This window comes from Poromitra crassiceps (genome assembly GCF_964638095.1).
Source record: "Poromitra crassiceps genome assembly, chromosome: 1".
Classification (NCBI taxonomy): Eukaryota; Metazoa; Chordata; class Actinopteri; order Beryciformes; family Melamphaidae; genus Poromitra; species Poromitra crassiceps.
This window is the reverse complement of record NC_139623.1, coordinates 96,593,325-96,611,579: the sequence shown is the minus strand read 5'-3', so window position 1 is coordinate 96,611,579 and position 18,255 is coordinate 96,593,325. Positions and strand designations below refer to the sequence as shown.

Below are 18,255 nucleotides of genomic sequence, written 5' to 3'. Positions count from 1 at the left end.
GGATTAAACCCAGCCAAAATCAAGAGGAGAGGAGGGGGAAGGGGAGGAGAGGAGAGGAGTGATGTCATCAGACAGTTGTGATTGCTAAGTGGGTGGGCCTCAGTGACGTCATCAAACAGTTGTGATGGCTAAGTGGGTGGCCCTCAGTGATGACAGTTGTGATGGCTAAGTGGGTGGGTGGGCCTAGAGATCTAATGTGATGTGATGTCATCAGACAGTCGCCCAGTGATATATAGGACAAAAGTTGGCTATGACAACTATGATGTCACTCAGTAGGGATGGCTAAGTGGAGGCTGCGTGGGTAGGTGGAGATTTTTGGTGAAAAGGAGAGGAGGGGTGATGGATTGGAGAAGAAGGGGAGAGAAGAGGGAGGAGGTAAGGAAGGGGGAGGAGAGAACAAGAGGGAGGTGGATGGAGATGGGAAAGAAAAAGACAAGCCAAAGTGGACAAAGGGAGAGAGAGTCTCCTCCCTAGAGATGGAACCAACCGAGTGACTTATAGAGCTGCTGTCCCTGCTGACTGGCAGCTAAAAAAACAACTAGAACGACCGCACCGCGGATATATGCCTCCGCCAACAAGTGAGCAGTCAACATCCATGTCTGTCCAGCATTTGACATTTGAGCCAAATTCAAAGAAATTCCGTCGAGGTGTTCCTGGGATATCGCGTTAACAAGCTTGAAAATGGCATTTGTGAGGTCACAGTGTCCTCACAAACGTTGACCCTTAACCACCTAAATCTAATCAGTTCATCCTTGAGTCCAAGTGGACATTTGAGGCAAATTAGAAGAAATTCCATCAAGGCATTCCTGAGATATTTTGCCGCAGAGGCATAAAAACAAAACATACACGTCCATGGAAAAACATATTGAGATTTTGAGCAGATGCTGATGCTGTAAACCAGATCCCAGTAAAAGAATACTTTTCGCCCAGTTTACTCTACCTGACCAGAGGTGAAGTCCATCAAAGCTGTAGGAGTAGAGGTCATCTCCTACCCCATTGGCCCCCCAGCCTTCCCCTCCCCCTGGGTAGGGGCTGTAACCCTCCGTCAGAGCCCAACCCACACGTAGGTGAAAGGGCTGAGCTGTCAGGAAGGGCTCCACGTGGTCCACCATCACCTCAAAATACCACTTCTTATACTGCGTTGAGCCTTCACATGTTCCAAGGAAGATGTTGGGTCTCATGCTAAAGAAAGAGAAAAAGAAGATAAACAAGGACTTTGATGGACAGGGCCAGCAGATGTGCATAAGAGGAAAAAGAGTTACAACAACGAAAGCATATTAAACTCAGCATCATCCAGGACTCAAATTCAACATAGATACTGTATCATTTATTTTTTTACAAGGATGGAATGCTTCATAAAGCTCTACTTTCCATTGACTACTAGGGTTGGCACGATGGACGATGGCATCGTCGCTGGGCCGCCCGACCCCCATTGACCTCTGAGCCTTCTACATCGGACCATCGTGATCTCCATTTGTGAGCACAAACATGCACAAATGTGGCAAAAAACATATAGTTATATATATATACGTAGTATATGGATAATAATATAGATAGTAATTGCTAATTAATTACTATATCCAACACAGGCTAAATAGCCTCAGCTCTGGTCAGTTTCAGTTTCAGCACAAGCCCCTGTGCCTCCCTCTCTCTGTTCAGTGCTGTACGCTGTTTGCCCCAACCCCCCGTGTCAACAACGATGGCATCGTCCATCGTGATGTTTCACTGTGGAACCATCGCGATCGCTATTTGGTTGACATTGCACAACCTCATTGACGCCAATGCTTTCCATAAAGGCAGAATTCTTTTTTTATTTTATTTTTTCATTTTTTTAATTCATTTTGACATAGAAGTCTGAAAATTTGTTTAATCTACAGTACCAAGACAAGAAAATATAATAAAATATATTTTTGGCCAGCGCATGCACGGCGCAGGCCCTATAACAGGGTTTGTCCACTCAATTTAGTCACCAATTTAGTCACCAATTTGCAAGCTGATTTGGTCCTACTCAGAAACCATAAGACCTGCCGCTACCGAACTTGGTAGGTAGGTTCACAGTCACCTTTTACTATGGGCGGAAAAAATACACTAGTTGACCACTAGGTGGTGCTATAACAGCCCTTCTGTGAAGCCCTCTGAGACATGCTTGTGAATTAGGGCTATATAAATAAACTTGACTTGACTTGACTTGACCCTCTTTACGTTTTGGCCCATAACTTTTGAACCGTAGCATCTACAATCAAAATTATTTTTTCTCTGGATTCCTTGGGTAGAGGAATAGAGGCCCCGCCCATTTCACACACAGGACGCCGAACTTAAGCAGAACTGAAGCTTGAAGCAGGCACAAGCTGAACGTACGCTTTACCGTTCACACAAGACGCCTTGTCTTTTCCTCTCAGCGCCTACTCTCGCGCCTTAAACCCGCCCACAACTCCCATTGACTTCATGCCTCACGGCTTCACGGCTTCAGCGTCACTCTTGGAAATTCGGCGTCAATCCTGAGTGATCGATTCGGCGTGGCGTGAGCGTGGCTTCGGCAAGGCATCAGCGTGGCACGCCCGCGGGTGGTGTGAACGGCTTCGCCTGTTAGCAAGGACGCCTAAATGAAACTTGTGGGTACAGCGTAGGTACAGCTTCGGTTGAGCGTTGCTTTGGCATCCTGTTTGAACGGGGGCTATCTACTGTAGACTGCAAGCAATCATGTACGGGGCCGGCACATCAATGTAGTATAAGAGGAAAAAGAAAGTTACAACAAAGAAAGCTCATTTACTCAGCATCACCGAGGAGTTGAACTCACAACCTCCAGGTGCCGGCCCCTAAATCAGAGCAGTTATTTAGCTCCAGCTACTATGCTACAGCACACAAGAGACAGCAAAGTATTTTACATGCGTTTCTGTTTCTTCTTACTTCTTGTATGTTAAATTGACCGACCTTGTTACATAATTGATAATGTTGGTCTGAAGCAGGAGGTCACGACCTGGAAGCAGATTCTCTGTGATGAGATTCTGGTTGGATCTTACAGCCACGCCGTTACACACACAGAGGGAGCACAGCACATCCAACACCTAGAGAAAACAGGGGAAGAGCTAACCCACACAGCTTGTGTTTTGCAACAAGATGTGCACATTGAAATACGGTACAAAAAAAACTCTAAAAAGCACCAGACAGTCTCCTACTCAGGCTCAAGAAGAGTATTGTGAAAGTTTTCCAAGATGCTCATCATACAGTAGCACAAGTAACTTACCTTATGATTGCGTCCGTGCTTATCCAGAAGCGAGATGATTGATTTGATATGATTCTCCTGAATAATGTTCAAGACTTCTGGACTCTCAATCAGAACACAGTACAAGACCTCCAGGATCCCTGTGACAAGAACAACACTTGAAATACATAAACAGTGACAGTGCATGTGCTTGATTGAATATGACACTATATGACACAATAGAGCAAACTACATGGTGTACATCAGTCACATTAGTAAGCAAAATACAAGTCTTTAAGATTCAGAGTTGTGTTGTCTATTGTTATCTATTTTTTGCTTTTGCTTATGGAGAGGCCAACACAGGGAAAAAAACACATATTATACACAGTCAGCAGTCTATAAAACAGAGTAACATTTACCAGCTCAAAATATATAAAAAAGGGGCTGTACTACAGAAATCACGACCATGAGCAGTGTTTAAAAGAACATGAATAATGCAATGAATGATGGAAATTAAACATCTAAAAATCTCAGAAAGCCACTGGGAAGCAACAGTCATACCTGAAGATGCCTCCAAGCGGTCTAGTTTGCTGACCAACCAGTCAAGGTTATCACAGAAGAGGGCGCAATTGGCACGATTACCTCTGATCAAAGAAGCTTCATAGAAGAGGGTCAGCCAGAAAACAATGTTTAGTGCATAATTTTCAGAAACAAGAAGAGGTTACTGCAGATACCAAGAATCATAGAAAATAACGATGACAGAATGACAGAACAAATCATGAGAGGGACATACCTAGCAATTCATACAGTAGATTTACTATCTCCTTCCATGACTCTGCAGCTTCCTCCCCGGCAAATTCGGAGAAGTGGGCTGCTGTGTTGTAAACATTGAGCCGATCAACACAGTCCAGAACGAGTGTAATCATGCCCTGAATAAAACATAGAATAAAAAATTATTCATACAAATATTATATATAAGGAGACAAAATTCACATCAAAACAGGCAGATTTTTCTCATGAATAGTCATTGTAGGACCATCTGACCTCCTCTTGGAAGAGATTCTGTCTGTTCTTGAGGGAGCGAAGCTTGAACTGTTTCTCCTCGTGCTCCAGCTCCTCCTCAGGGGGTCGGAAGTAGAAGATGAGGTCCTGCAGGGAGAGAACCACCGAGTCCATAGGCAGAGACGGGGCGCTGGGAGACTTGTTTTTCCCACTCAGAGCATCTAGACCTCTGGAGACACACAAAGAGGTTCCAGAGAATTCTGTATAAGTTTTGACGTCTTTATTTCCATGATTGTGAAACTTTGAGGAAAATGATTTATAATTCAAGTGCTACTTGATGAACTGGTTGAAGAGGCCTGTTGTGCTGTAAATCATTCTAGCGGCCTGGGACTCTTCTGTCTGGGATCGAGCCACTGTGAGGGCATCGTCCATGTGGCCTTCTTTGTGGAGGATGGCCTGATGAGTCAACAAAAGAGACCTTAAAACACAACTTAACATACAATGCTCGTACAAGCTGACTTTAAAAAATGTGGAGACGATCAGTCAGACAACTCACATATTGAGCACAGACAAATGTAAATACAGATTTTATTTTGGCATCAAGGCTCTGTTTTGTATCACTCCCTGTGAAGCACAATTTAAAGGCAGCCAAAAGCGAGAGCAGGGAGAGATCAATGAGTCATTAGTGATTAACTTTTCTTTTTGAGGACACCTTGCAACACAATTCCACCTTACATCATCATCATCATCATCATCATCATCTTACCTTCCTCTTCAGAGGTCCCAGGCGGGCAGATTTAGCATCGACAGCAGCGTATGTCAGCCAGAGGCCGGATGAAACATGCTGTACGAAGCACAAGGACTCCCCATACTTAATCTCAGGTGTGCCCATGCCTTCCACATCTCGTTTCTGAGCCACTTCAATCTTCTCCTGTAGTTTGGAACATTATGAAAAGGAAAAAAATATATATATGAAAAAGTTACTTTCTTGTAAAGTTGGCGAGAATATCTTCTACTACACAATGGACATCATACACACAGCAGCCTCCTTTTTTATGTTAAAGTTCAAGGTTTCCTGGTCGTGCTTGATTTGCCATGACAATTGACCTTTGAAATTCGGAAGCAGAAGGCAGACATCTTGGAGTTTGCTTTCTCTGGGTCGACCACTAGCAGTCCCTTCTCTTCATCAAGACAAAGGTATCTGCCTGTCGTTAAGTGACGTATCCGGAAAGACTGGCCCCATTTAATGTGACTGCCACTCCACCTACGCAGCAGCAAACAGGCACAAGTGAATGAGCATCAGAATACTTTAACGTCAGTAAAAATGTATGTTCGCAATCCATAGGTTGGTAAGTACATGGAAACCAATGAATACACTTACCCAATACGTAGCGGTTCAAGTCTCCATAAGGATCGAGCATGACTGCATACAGCCCCTCCCTCATAATGAGCAACTCTGAACAAAACAAAGAAAAGGCGTGGCATGTCGCTGATGTGGGGCATGGATTTGGAAGATCAATGTCTGGAGTGCACGACAAGCAATCTAAGATGTTTGCTCACCTGCGCTGGTCATCCCCTTGGTCAGCTGCTGGGATGGCTAAACACTCATCCATGTGACCATGGAACAGCCTGAGCACATAGCCTCCAATCAGAAACCCTGCAGGAGAAATTGTTACATTGATAAGAGAGAGCGGTTGACTAAAGAGATCTTTTTTAGGGAATGAAGGAATGGGGAAAAAAGACAGACCTTCAGCCAGCTCACATCCAGACATCACAGGGTTCATTGTCCACAGTGTCTGCATGAAGGAAGCATCCACCATAAGGTCACCGCTGGCGTAGGAGAGATGCTGAAAAGAGAACAGGTGGTAATATTTGCAAAATGAATAAACAACAACAATCTACCAGTTATGGTACAGTAAATGAAACCAGGGTTACCAGGTATCTCTCTGAGGACACACTGACAAGAATGAGGTCATCTCCCACACGGACCTTCTCTCCTTCAGACCTTTGCTTGGAGGCTGGATGGATCGTCCACCAGCACGCCTCTCCTGTGAAAGACAAAGGCGTTTAGGATGCAGACATCCACATGGTCATGTGTGGGACGTAGGGGGCAGTAAAGTTCATAGCCACCTGTAGAGTCCTCCTGCAAGCCCACGTCAAAAGCCAGTTTGTCCGTCAGCGAGCGGGACGTCGTCAAACAGCACAAGTACTGCAGCATAGAGAGAGAAATTACAAAGTAGAAATGACAAACAAAAGTGATATGTGCTCCAAACAATTTAGAGCACAACAGACTGTGAAGCACAGTATGAATGTGCTCACCATGCTGGAGTGAGTATGCTTCAGGAGGATGGCGTGTCCGTACAGCAGGGTTCGGTGGCCCCCACCCTGTGATGACTGGCAGAGGAAGACAGACAGAGTTACAAAGGCAAATTACACACCGCATTGTTCCCTTATCTGTTATATGCTTGGTAAAAGGAGTGAGAACTTGCAAAATCAACAACTTTATTTGGAGAGCAGCAGGGAAAAGCTACAAACTCCGAGCATGTTCTGAGATAAGCATGTGCTGAGATAAGAGGAATTCTGTAAAAACAACAACTGTCTCATAATTGTCAACACAAGCAATGAAACTGTCTAAAAAAAAAAAAATCAAGTCAAAGTCAAACAAAATGCACCAATATTAAATTATATTACATCAGAAGACTGAAAGTTATGATTGGAAAAGGCAAAACAGAACATACCACAATAACCGTTACTTAAAATCTTGTTAATATGTTATTATTAGTGTTTTCACATCCACTGTCAACACTGTTATTGCTCTATTTATTATTTGATCATAAGACAAAAAACAGCAAATTTAAAGATAAATTGATTACATCACAGATTTACAATGGCACCCAGGACAGGGAAGCGGGAATACAGAAGTTAAACAGACGGAACTTAGGATTCTTTGCTGCAACTATGCTGATGTTAGTAGCCCTTATTTTAAATTACTTCAATGCCACTTGGTATTTCGACTACGATAACACTGAGGTGAAGTGAGGTGAGAGAGATGAATGGAATGCAGTTAAAATGCCAGGAGCATTCAGGGAGAGGGATAGGATTTGTAGACTGGAAAAGAGTCAGGAAAAAGCGGCACATTTTAATGGAAGGAGACAGAGGTGAATGAGCAAACCTACCCATTTATCCAAATCAACTGCCTAAGGTTGGGCAAGTGGGAGAGTGAAGGGGCATGGGGCATGGAGTCAGAGAAGAAACACAGTGAAGTTCAGTTGCTAAATGAACAAGACACCTCAAAAAGAATCAGACGTCTGAAATCTGCTAAATTAAACATAGCATGGGTGGGTACATCAGATGGAAAAGAGAACTGGTTTCCCTCTGCTTGTATCTCACCTCATCCAGAGAAGAGTTAGACAGCATCTCCTGTAATGCCCGCACAGACAGGGACTGCTCCAAAATGAAGCAGCAGATAGCCAAGTCTGGAGGAACATTCTGAGACACATCCAATCAAAGTGATGAACAGTGGAAATTAAATTGTCAAGGTAAGTAAATATAAATAGGAAGCACAGTATCATTATAGTACCTGAGCGTTGGAGGTAAGTAAATATGAATATGAAGCACAGTATCATTATAGTCCCTGAGCGTTGGAGGTAAGTAAATATGAATATGAAGCACAGTATCATTATAGTACCTGAGCGTTGGAGGTAAGTAAATATGAATATTAAGCACAGTATCATTATAGTACCTGAGCGTTGGAGGTAAGTAAATATGAATATGAAGCACAGTATCATTATAGTACCTGAGCGTTGGAGGTAAGTAAATATGAATATGAAGCACAGTATCATTATAGTACCTGAGCGTTGGAGGTAAGTAAATATGAATATGAAGCACAGTATCATTATAGTACCTGAGCGTTGGAGGTAAGTAAATATGAATATATGAAGCACAGTATCATTATAGTACCTGAGCGTTGGAGGTAGGGATGCACGATATATCGGCAATCATATCGGTATCGGCCAGTATCGGCCGATTTTTTAACATATCGGTCATATCGGTATCGGTCAGATGTTGCAATGTTAATATCGGTTATCATTATCACCCAAATTCTTCACATTGATATGAAATAATGCAGTAAATCTATGATTTATGGGCTTTTCCAAAGGCTTTGCAAATAAAGAAATGCATAACTTTTTCAAATTCAGTGTTAACATGTGTTTTTCAGTATGTACAAAATGTGATGATCATAAAAATGTGGTTTTATACAGATCATATCGACATCGGTAAATATCGGTTATCGGCCATAACAGCAATGTTAATATCGGTTATCGGCATCGGCCAAAATTTTCATATCGGTGCATCCCTAGTTGGAGGTAAGTAAATATGAATATGAAGCACAGTATCATCATAGTACCTGATATGAATATATGAAGCACAGTATCATTATAGTACCTGAGCATTGGAGGTTGTCTCGAGAAAACACAGACGGTTCCCAAAGCCTTCACATGACAGACACAGCTTGATCTGTTCTTTTAGAATGGAGGCGGTGCACTGCAGCACAACCTGATCATCCTACAAAGACAAAAGCCCAAAATGAAGTTAAAAAATAAATAGAAAATGAAATAAAAATGAAGGGGGGGGGGGGGGGGGGGCACGAAAACCAAATCAGGCGTTTTAGCTACACTAGTATCTTTCAAGACTACAAATTAACCAGGAACAATTTAACAACAAACAATTCAACAATTCAACAACAACAAAATCCTATACCAACACTTCCGCTTTTCAAAAGGAAAATTGGCGATTTTCAAGAGCATCACATGCCTATAACATTTCATAGGTTGGTGCATTCAACCTGCCAGGCATGACTTTGATAGGTCAAACCCATATGATGTATATTTGCAACAGATAGAGTTACAGGAAAACCTATTTTAGAGGGAGCTAAGTAGCGGACCAAGGGGGTAGTTAACAAAGAAATACCGACTGAGCAGATGTCTAATTCTATATTTCTGTCATTGATCATAAAATTAAGAGTTTTGAGCTAGACCACCAACATGTGAATCAAGGAGACAACATTGTGGCCAATGGGAACAAAGCAACTCAGGATATGACATAAGTACTGTAACAGAAGCTGCACACACAGCTCCTCCTCGTTACACAGCCCCCATTCCTAACCTTCACTTGGTTTCTTCTTTGTTGTTCCTCTGTGTCTGTCGCCGGCCCACCACTAATCTCCCCGCCTCTCTGGCTCAGGGTCACCCCCCCCTGACACTCCTCCCTGGCCCTCTATTTCAGGCCCCTGCACCTGCTGTTCACACATTCCCCTCTGGAAAGCACCAGAAACACTGGCCCACACTGCACAGCTTCAATAAGCCAATTAGTCTGCTTGCTGAGACAGAGAATATTAAATTTTCTGTGCAAAATGACAATTATGGAAGAAATGGAAGATATTGATTATACTATATTAGATAATGAGAACTTTTTTTTAAGTGGACTTATCAGTGTAATCAACATTGATGGAATATAATGCAATATGACTGTAGACAAAAAGAAAATATATGCCCAAAATCTCAATTTATAATTTGATATAATTTGATAACGTTGAGCCAGAAACTATCCCTTTTTTGGCCCACTGTAGGAATTACACACAGAGGATTACAAATTAAAAACGTCTTGCACTGTGACCCTACCTACTGTATAGTTCCCAGATAGACTTTACGGTTTCTATATTTAGCCTTTGTATTATATGGCATTGAAAATGTGTTCTGCAGGTATCACAATCTGGACTTCTTCACATCCTATCTGGATGATGTTTCCACAGATCAACTGATACACTCACTATCTCAGCAAACCCCACCTTAGAGATTTTCTTTGCTGTAGCCGTTTGATATCTCTCTTCCCTTTGAATTTGTATGTGCAACCAACAATCAAACTGAAGCCAAAAATACAACTGAAATAAGTTGACAATTGTACCTTTTTTTTTGTTTATAATTTTCTGAAACTCCAGAAAGGAAATACAATTGTCCACACAGCCGCTTAACGGGCCGGACAGTTGTACACAATGTACAGCAAGTAGATGTAGATCTTTATCAGGGGGATGAATGAATTGGACAAAGGGCACTTGAGCTTCCTGTCCCGCCATAATCACCATGATACATTAATCAACAGATATGCTAATGAGGTCCATGAAGCAAATATTCCAATGTGAACATTATTGTCTTCAAATAACACATGGATGGTATCAATATAATCTCCATCTTTAATGAAGGAGGTATGGCAGTTTCAAGAAAATATCTATTTCTTATGCACATTGAAGCATATAAAGCAAGGTTTTGTGAAATCTTCTGACTGTCTATCTGTACTCTAGAGGGAATCTGTGCTGTGAGGATGACATTTCTATCATGTATTGTTCTTGAGTTACTGTGTTCACAAGAATGGGTCTAGACCAGGGGTGTCAAACATACGGTCCAGGGGCCAGAACCGGCCCGCCAGAGAGTCCAATCCGGCCCACAAGGATGACTTTGCAAAGTGTGAAAATTGCCCTGAGAAGTCCTTCAAAACCACTTTGCTGCACTTGTGAAGGCTAAGGCAGGTTTCAGGAGTAAGTTAAATAGCAGGTAGCCTATTCATGTTTCTGTATTCACCGTTAAATGGTCAACTATTTTCAGTACCCTTGACTATAAAGAATTGTACAGTTGCCGTCAATTGAAATGCACAGTTACAGACAGCAGATTTGATATTTGTTTGATAGACCTATGTGAAAACGTGTTCTTAAAATGTACCTGCAATTCTTTACACTAAAAGAAACAGGAAAATTTGGAGGTGTTATTAATGTATACATTATTGTACATTGATTGTCTTTGTCTGTGAAGTAAAATGAGTTTGACCCCCCTAGACAGACAGACAATATGACATGACAACAACATAATGTTCCACATGCATACAGGGTGTGTGTGTGTGTGTGTGTGTGTGTGTGTGTGTGTGTGTGTGTGTGTGTGTGTGTGTGTGTGTGTGTGTGTGTGTGTGTGTGTGTGTCTCAACGACAACACTGGACTGAGTTAAAACTCCAAGGGAAACTTGCATGTCTCCCGGCAGCAGATCACTCTGTTTCTCATGCCGTGTTTAAAAGTGTCGCTCTGGATGAGAGCATTATCATCTTCACTCTAAAAGCAAGATTGCAGGTTTTACCAACCAAGCTCAATCTTTCCATCTGGCTTCCTGACAGTCATGCTCCTCACTGTATACATCATGGTCATGAACAGATAACTGAAACCATGGCTCACATCTTAAATGGTTGCCATGCATACAAAGGGCTTTACAGGCATGACAGATTAGTGGATCTGATATCAAAAGATATCTCTTCTATTTGTGGGTCTTCAATACCGCTTTTTAAACATTCTATTGTGAAGCCGAGCATGTTCAGTCTGTGTAGTGACGATTCAGATGTGTTCTCGAATATCCCAGCTAACACTCCTGATGTTGTTGTCAATGAAAATCGTACAGAGGTGTTTGTTCTAGAGGTTGGCTGTACCTTTGACCACAGCCTAGAGTTGGCCTTTCTAACCAAGATGATGAAATACCAACAGCTAGAACAGACCATTTCACAGCTGGGCTGCAGGTGTAAACTTCTAGTTTTCATATTTGGTAGCCTAGGTCATGTCCATAAGCTGATTGTGAGAGGCCTTCAGAAGGCTGGTCTCCCAAAGAGAAGGGCCAAGCAGTTAGCGAGATATTGTTCAATATCTACTATTATCGGCAGCCACTCAATATGGAGGAGGCGCTGCTTTTTGTACCCATGAAGTGGATACTGACCGCTATCTTGCATTACAGTATAACTGTATATATCAACCTGCCATGTTATCATCCTGTGTGTTTCTTATGTGTATGCATTATTGTGGTTGCTGTCTGGGCACTCATGTAACTGACTGACTCCCAGCATTTGACTGCACTATTACTGTGTATGTCCTTTGCATACTTGTATTTATGTGGACATAAATAAATATTTCAAATGTGTGTGTGTGTGTGTGTGTGTGTGTGTGTGTGTGTGTGTGTGTGTGTGTGTGTGTGTGTGTATGTGTGTGTGTGTGTGTGTGTGTGTGTGTGTGAGTGTGTGTGTGTGTGTGTGTGTGTGTGTGTGTGTGTGTGTGTGTGTGTGTTTACATGTGTGTGCGTGCGTGTGCAGACCATGGAACAGAAACGGTAAAGTGGATATATAATTTATCAGTAGCCTATGTGTGAGAAATCATTTAATACTAAGGCTAATACTAAGTGTAAATCCAGTGTGGAAAAAGTCCAAAATCTTATGTTTTTCTTGAGAGTTGGTGGATGGTAATGTTGGTTGTGTTAACGTTTGTAATTCAGGTTACTCCATGTGTTTTGCAGCTATATGGTTATGAAATATACCAAAACACAGACGTTTCCAGAAGCCTTATTATGAAAGAGCTACTATAGAAAAAAAATGTTATGTATTAAAAAAAGAAGCATCTGATTATAAGCGTTGTCACTAGTATACTTTGGACGTGAAGTTCCCACATGGACTGAAGTAAGCAGGTGCTGAAATGGGCCAAGCCTTGAACTTGCTAATCCCACACTGTAAATATAGAACTCAGCAGACTTCAGGATGAACAGCAGCAAGTGACCAAGTGAGGAGTACTGACACCGACTTTCAACTAGCAACTAATATTTTGACTTTGGTTCCCCTTGATTGAGTGTATTTATACAAATGACAGCTACAGTTACATTAGCATACTGCCCTGATGTACAGTATGTGAATATTGCAGTATTGCTTTACAGGAATATATTGTTGTACTCAATGCTCTGCTTCAAATGCAATTCCACTTTCACTTCAAAACACAGTTCCTGGACTGATGAGCTGCTGGACTAAAAATGTAAAAATACTTTTAGACCATTTTAGTCAAAAGTGGCCCAACAAAGCTGACCCAGCAGTCCGTCTTTGTGCTAAAATAAACACAGGGCGCGTGTTTCTTTTAGCACAGTGTTTCTTTAGTCTGCTTTCAAAGCCTCAATGTTCTCTTGCAGCCTTTGGCTATAAAAGGAGAGCTATATACATGTAGTAGCTTAGTAGTGAGCAATAAATGAAGCTAAAAATACAGATACATTTATACAACTTAACATATAGAATTAGCACAATGAAATGTGACTTCAAATTTTACTTGGTCTCTTAGGATTGTATTATGTTATATTATGAAAATTATTATACATAATATACATACTAGAAGTTTTGCGTGCTCATTTCAAGGGTGGAGACTGCAGACGATGTGCCATGGGCTCACTTTTGGTGACCAAACTCATGCCAACCAACTCATGTGCTTAGCAACCAGAGTTTCTTTGGCTGGAGTCGCCTCTAGGCCAGGGGTGGGTACATTTATTTTTCAGAGGGCCATACTGACTTACATCAAGTAAGCGAAGGGCTACACATTGGAGATCTCATCATACCTGATTTTCATGGGAGTCTCCCCCGTTGTGATTGGTCAGTTGTCGTTAATCTCCCGATATAATAGTGATACAAATCCAATGGCTGTAGCAGATGAGATTTATTAACATAATTCTGCCTTTTATTGAGTGTTTGGGGGTTGTTTTGTTTGTCTTTGGGGACGTTGGGGGCCGGATTGAGATGGTCCAGGGGCCGGGGCCAGCCCTGGGGCCACATTTTGCCCATGTGTGCTCTAGGCATTAGAGCTGGTCCATGTTGTCGCAGGTTCAGGTTTGATTGGCTAGGCTGTGAGCAAGTCTTCCAATTTATACAGTAACCTCAGCTGGGAAGGATTTATGGCATCACTGATGACATCACAATTCACTCCATGCTGATGTCACAATGTCTACTATGACATTCTATGTCTACTATCTCTATGACATCATTAGTGGGTATGAGATCATGAGTCAGTGTGGGTATGACATCATCGGTGGGTATGTCACTCTGCTATGACATCATCAGTCACCACTGGCACACCACAATTCTATGACATCCCTGATGATGACACAATGTCACAATGTTCTGAGCATGCCCAGTCGACATCATCAGTGGGTATTCAGTCACCACTGGCCACCACGTGACGGCCACCACTCGACGACTGTTGGGCATGACATCAGTATGACGTCACTCAACGATTGTGGGCCATGACATCATCAGTGGATATGACGGTTATATTAGAGGTAAAAATTTAGATAGCTGGGAAAATGTGGGTCTTTTTGTGATTCAGATCATTCAATGTTCAGAAAGGTCCAGGTTGGTTCAATCCCAAATTTATCCATGTCTCAGATATAAGGTAGTCAATTTGTGCCAGGTTATGACTGCATAAAAGGACCAAATTGTATCTCAAAGCTACACTAGGGCAAGAACTTTATGTAAAATACACCTTGTCTTATCAGGTTATACCACAAACTGACTGCAACACAACAGAGAGCGAAAGAGCGTCCCATCACCAGTAATTGAGGCCCTGTAGATTCGGAACATTATGCCCAAATGAAATTCAAGTGTCAGGAATGGTCACTGATGGGAAATATTGTCTGTGCGGTGCACACAGAAAGTGCTGCATCGAAACTTAAGAGCGAAATACAAAACAATCTACTGAACAGCTGAGAGTGAATGCTCCATCCATTCAGAGAAAGTCGGACTCACCAACAATGAACAGTACCAAAAGACTTCTCCACCTGTACCAACCATTAAGAATGGTAAAATGGTAAATGGATTGCATTTATATAGCGCTTTTATCCAAAGTACTTTACAATGTGCCTACATTCACCCATCGAAGGTGGCAAGCTGCCACACAGGGTGCTGGCACAGCCATCGGGAGCAATTTGGGGTTCAGTGTCTTGCCCAAGGACACTTCGACATGCGGAATGGAGGAGCTGGGGATCGAACCACCGACCTTCTGGTTAGTGGACGACGCGCTCTACCTCCTGAGCCACAGCCGCCCCAAGAAGAAGGCCTGAGGACCACATACTGATGTCACATTACATGATTTTTGTCCTTCAAACGTTCACAACTTCAAATGGTTATCACTGTCACTTGAAGCAGCCAAATTGTGTTTAAATTGTGCCTTTGATGAAAATGACACCTCAACCTGTGAAGTGTCACTTATTGTTTTCAAACATTGTGGGGAATCAGTGATTATTAGTTATGGGACAAAGGAACAGACTCAGAGGTCGCTGTGTCATCGTCAGCAAATGTGGCAAATTGTTGTGGGCTCTCACTGGCTTTAAGGTAAATTGTCAAACTGACATAGGACCCACATCACAAATAGTGATATTATATTCCTGAAAATCGACCCAAAATCCAAACTCAGTAATTATTCCTACCATCATAGACAGTTCAGTCAGTATTTGTCAGCATGAACAACTTGCCAGACACAAGAGGACCAAGGCTTTAATCTGTAATGTCTTCAAGAGATAAGACATGGAGGGGCTGCACTGACAGTAACTTGGGGACTGATTTTGTGGACTCTTAGAGTGTTTGTTAAAGCATCTACAGACATATCAACTTTATTGTAGTTCAAACAAATACAAACCAAGAATGAATATGATCACTGAGACCAAAGGTTCCCTCTCACAGATTTGTCATCCAATGAGTCTGGCCTGCCTCCAGTCTCACTTTGGGAGAGACTTGTTGAAGATCACAAATCTAGACTAATCTCACACACACTATCTGAAAGTATAGGAATAAGATCTGAACTCTGTCTTTGAGGTGGATTTTCACTTTAAAGATTCAACCTAGACATGACACGACATGTGTAATTAATGATTTCAATTTTGTTTTTAATGGCTGTGGACAATATATTCATTGTTTGTTTTATTAACTGTCTTTGAGGAAATCAACTAATTGTATCTAATTGCTTTCCTTAATCTGCCATATACCCATGTGTTAACTGCTCACATCAAAGTTTTCTCCTCAATGACACAACAGTAACATAGGCACGGGGATATAAATAGATAACAATGACGACAAAACCAGCCACCTGTCCTTGTCAGTCTACCCTCCACAGTCTATGTAAAGAAAGTCACTCATACAGTTGGTCTTATTATATAGCTTGGCCTATTCTCTTCCCAGAAGCAACCATTCAACATGAAAAGGGTTATAACTACACACTGTTGTTGAGTGTGAAACTAAGTTTACCAAGAGGTTTACACACTGTTGAAGACCATTTCCAGCGTACTGCTTGAGAAAGAGAAGACAGCATCACTTACTGTGCGCAAGAACTGAATCTCTTCCTCTCCATCTGCACCTTCTGCCATCCTGTCAAGGCATCAGAGGCTCAACCTGTTTCTCACTGTCACTGCTGGCGGTGGAACAATGCTGCTGTACTGTGTGTGGGCGTGCTGCTGTGGCTTTCTGAAGGGCAGTATGGGTCCTCCTGTGCCTCTCTCCGGCTGTGGTATGGGGCACAGGGATTGACAGTTAACCCCTGTTCATTGCAGCATCAAAAAGAGGCGGGGCCAACTGACAAAGCTGCACCAGCAATTAAAATGTTATTACTACTATGCCAGCTGGTCTGCAGCACTGCAATGTACACGGCTGCACTTGAGTGAGATGTTAAAAGTTAAAAAAACAAAAACAAAAAAACATTCTATTGTTGTTGTTATTGTTGCTGCAATTATTTCCTTCTACTTTTCTTTTGGACCTCAAATCAGGAGGGAGGGTTGTGTTTCAATGTTTTTGTGTACAATTTCTGAAAAACTAAATAAAGCATTTAAGCATAAAGAAATAAAGCATTTAAAAAAGCTGTCTACATTCTAAAAATAGACTGAACTGACAGTGTTTTACTTTTCAGTCTAATTCAACCTTAGGAGAATAAGGATGACAGTGTTGGTTATTGGTACTTATCATCTGCATTGACTTGTGTTTTTCATAAATGTCAATGATTTAATTACTGATTGATTTTATTTATATATCTAGGGTTAGGCTAAGACGTGACAGGGTAGGGGCACAAAAGTAGTGTTTTATCAATTATTTTTTAAATGTATATGTCCATTATTTGTTAAAGATTTCTCACCATTTTAAGATTATTACCAAATTAATATAGATTATTAAAAACATACATTACAGCATTGCAGCATTTATGGTTAATTAATGAACACTTTACCATCATATATTAATGGTGTTTAAGATCAGATCAGATCAGATAAGGTAAGATAAGATAAGATAAGATAAGATAAGACCAACTTTATTGAACTTCTGGGAAAATTAGGTAATTGCTGCAGCAAAAGTAATAATACATTCAACACGGGAAGCGGAAAAACATACAGTATATAAGCACAACATAAACAATTATCTGTATAAAGCCTGACTGTAGCTAGCTAAACAGAAAGCGCAATATTTAGATTCAGGATGTCACTCACTCATCACTTGTTGCTCCTTGCTCTGGTGTGCCCCCGGCCCCCACCAGCTCCTTCTACTGACTGACAGTAAAGGAAAAAATGAAAAGCAATGGTGAATTTAAAGAGAAACTGAGCAGAGAATCCTTAAAATCGTAATAAATACCATGATTGTCAATGAGCTACAGTAACCAACTGTATCAAGCCTATCTCTAAGAAGTCAAATATCAAGCAGAATGTGTCGTATTCTTTAGCTATCTGCCCTGCTACCTCCACCTGTGCAGAAACAGCAATGGTAAAATTAGTAACTAGAAATTCATAAAGTGTCCCTATGTGTATGACTGTCAACCAGGCAGCTAACTAGCTAATACCATTTTTAAACCAACTTATTCTTTCAATCTTTTTTTTTTATTTGGCATTTCTACATTATGTGCCCAGCCATACACGACTCTCACCTGTGCAGATCATCTTGTCCTGATGCCACCTGTTCTCCCATGCCATAGCTGTTGGCATTAGATGCAGAACAAAGTTAGAATTTGGACCAGCATTTGAAAATGCTAACGTACCCCCTACATGCATTCTGTACTAACGTTATTGCTCCTAGCTACAGCTCTGGTAGTGACGTTGTGCTAAATTGATAGCTAGAGGTGACCCTTCCTAGCCTGACCCTTTAGTGATTTGGAATTAATATTCTACAGGGAATATTGAGTTGGAGTTTCAGTCTTCTC

The 18,255-nt window shown here is 41.6% G+C and overlaps 1 protein-coding gene across 1 annotated transcript in view; it reads right to left on the bottom strand.

Annotated features, from left to right (window-relative positions):
- LOC310771454 (ryanodine receptor 1-like) overlaps window positions 1-16,447 on the bottom strand; it is a gene marked incomplete at both ends in the record, with an annotated part of 103,636 nt that extends 87,189 nt beyond the window's left edge. Inside the window, 19 exons of the mRNA XM_083631913.1 lie at window positions 941-1,182; window positions 2,932-3,065; window positions 3,245-3,363; window positions 3,764-3,859; window positions 3,996-4,131; window positions 4,247-4,433; window positions 4,539-4,660; window positions 4,971-5,135; window positions 5,312-5,468; window positions 5,586-5,660; window positions 5,765-5,861; window positions 5,952-6,051; window positions 6,140-6,252; window positions 6,335-6,413; window positions 6,524-6,598; window positions 7,381-7,401; window positions 7,595-7,693; window positions 8,651-8,770; window positions 16,400-16,447. Coding sequence (XP_083488039.1) covers window positions 941-1,182; window positions 2,932-3,065; window positions 3,245-3,363; window positions 3,764-3,859; window positions 3,996-4,131; window positions 4,247-4,433; window positions 4,539-4,660; window positions 4,971-5,135; window positions 5,312-5,468; window positions 5,586-5,660; window positions 5,765-5,861; window positions 5,952-6,051; window positions 6,140-6,252; window positions 6,335-6,413; window positions 6,524-6,598; window positions 7,381-7,401; window positions 7,595-7,693; window positions 8,651-8,770; window positions 16,400-16,447 — 2,185 coding nt within the window. The remainder of the gene's footprint in view (window positions 1-940; window positions 1,183-2,931; window positions 3,066-3,244; window positions 3,364-3,763; window positions 3,860-3,995; window positions 4,132-4,246; window positions 4,434-4,538; window positions 4,661-4,970; window positions 5,136-5,311; window positions 5,469-5,585; window positions 5,661-5,764; window positions 5,862-5,951; window positions 6,052-6,139; window positions 6,253-6,334; window positions 6,414-6,523; window positions 6,599-7,380; window positions 7,402-7,594; window positions 7,694-8,650; window positions 8,771-16,399) is intronic.
- Between the last annotated feature and the right edge of the window lie 1,808 nt (window positions 16,448-18,255).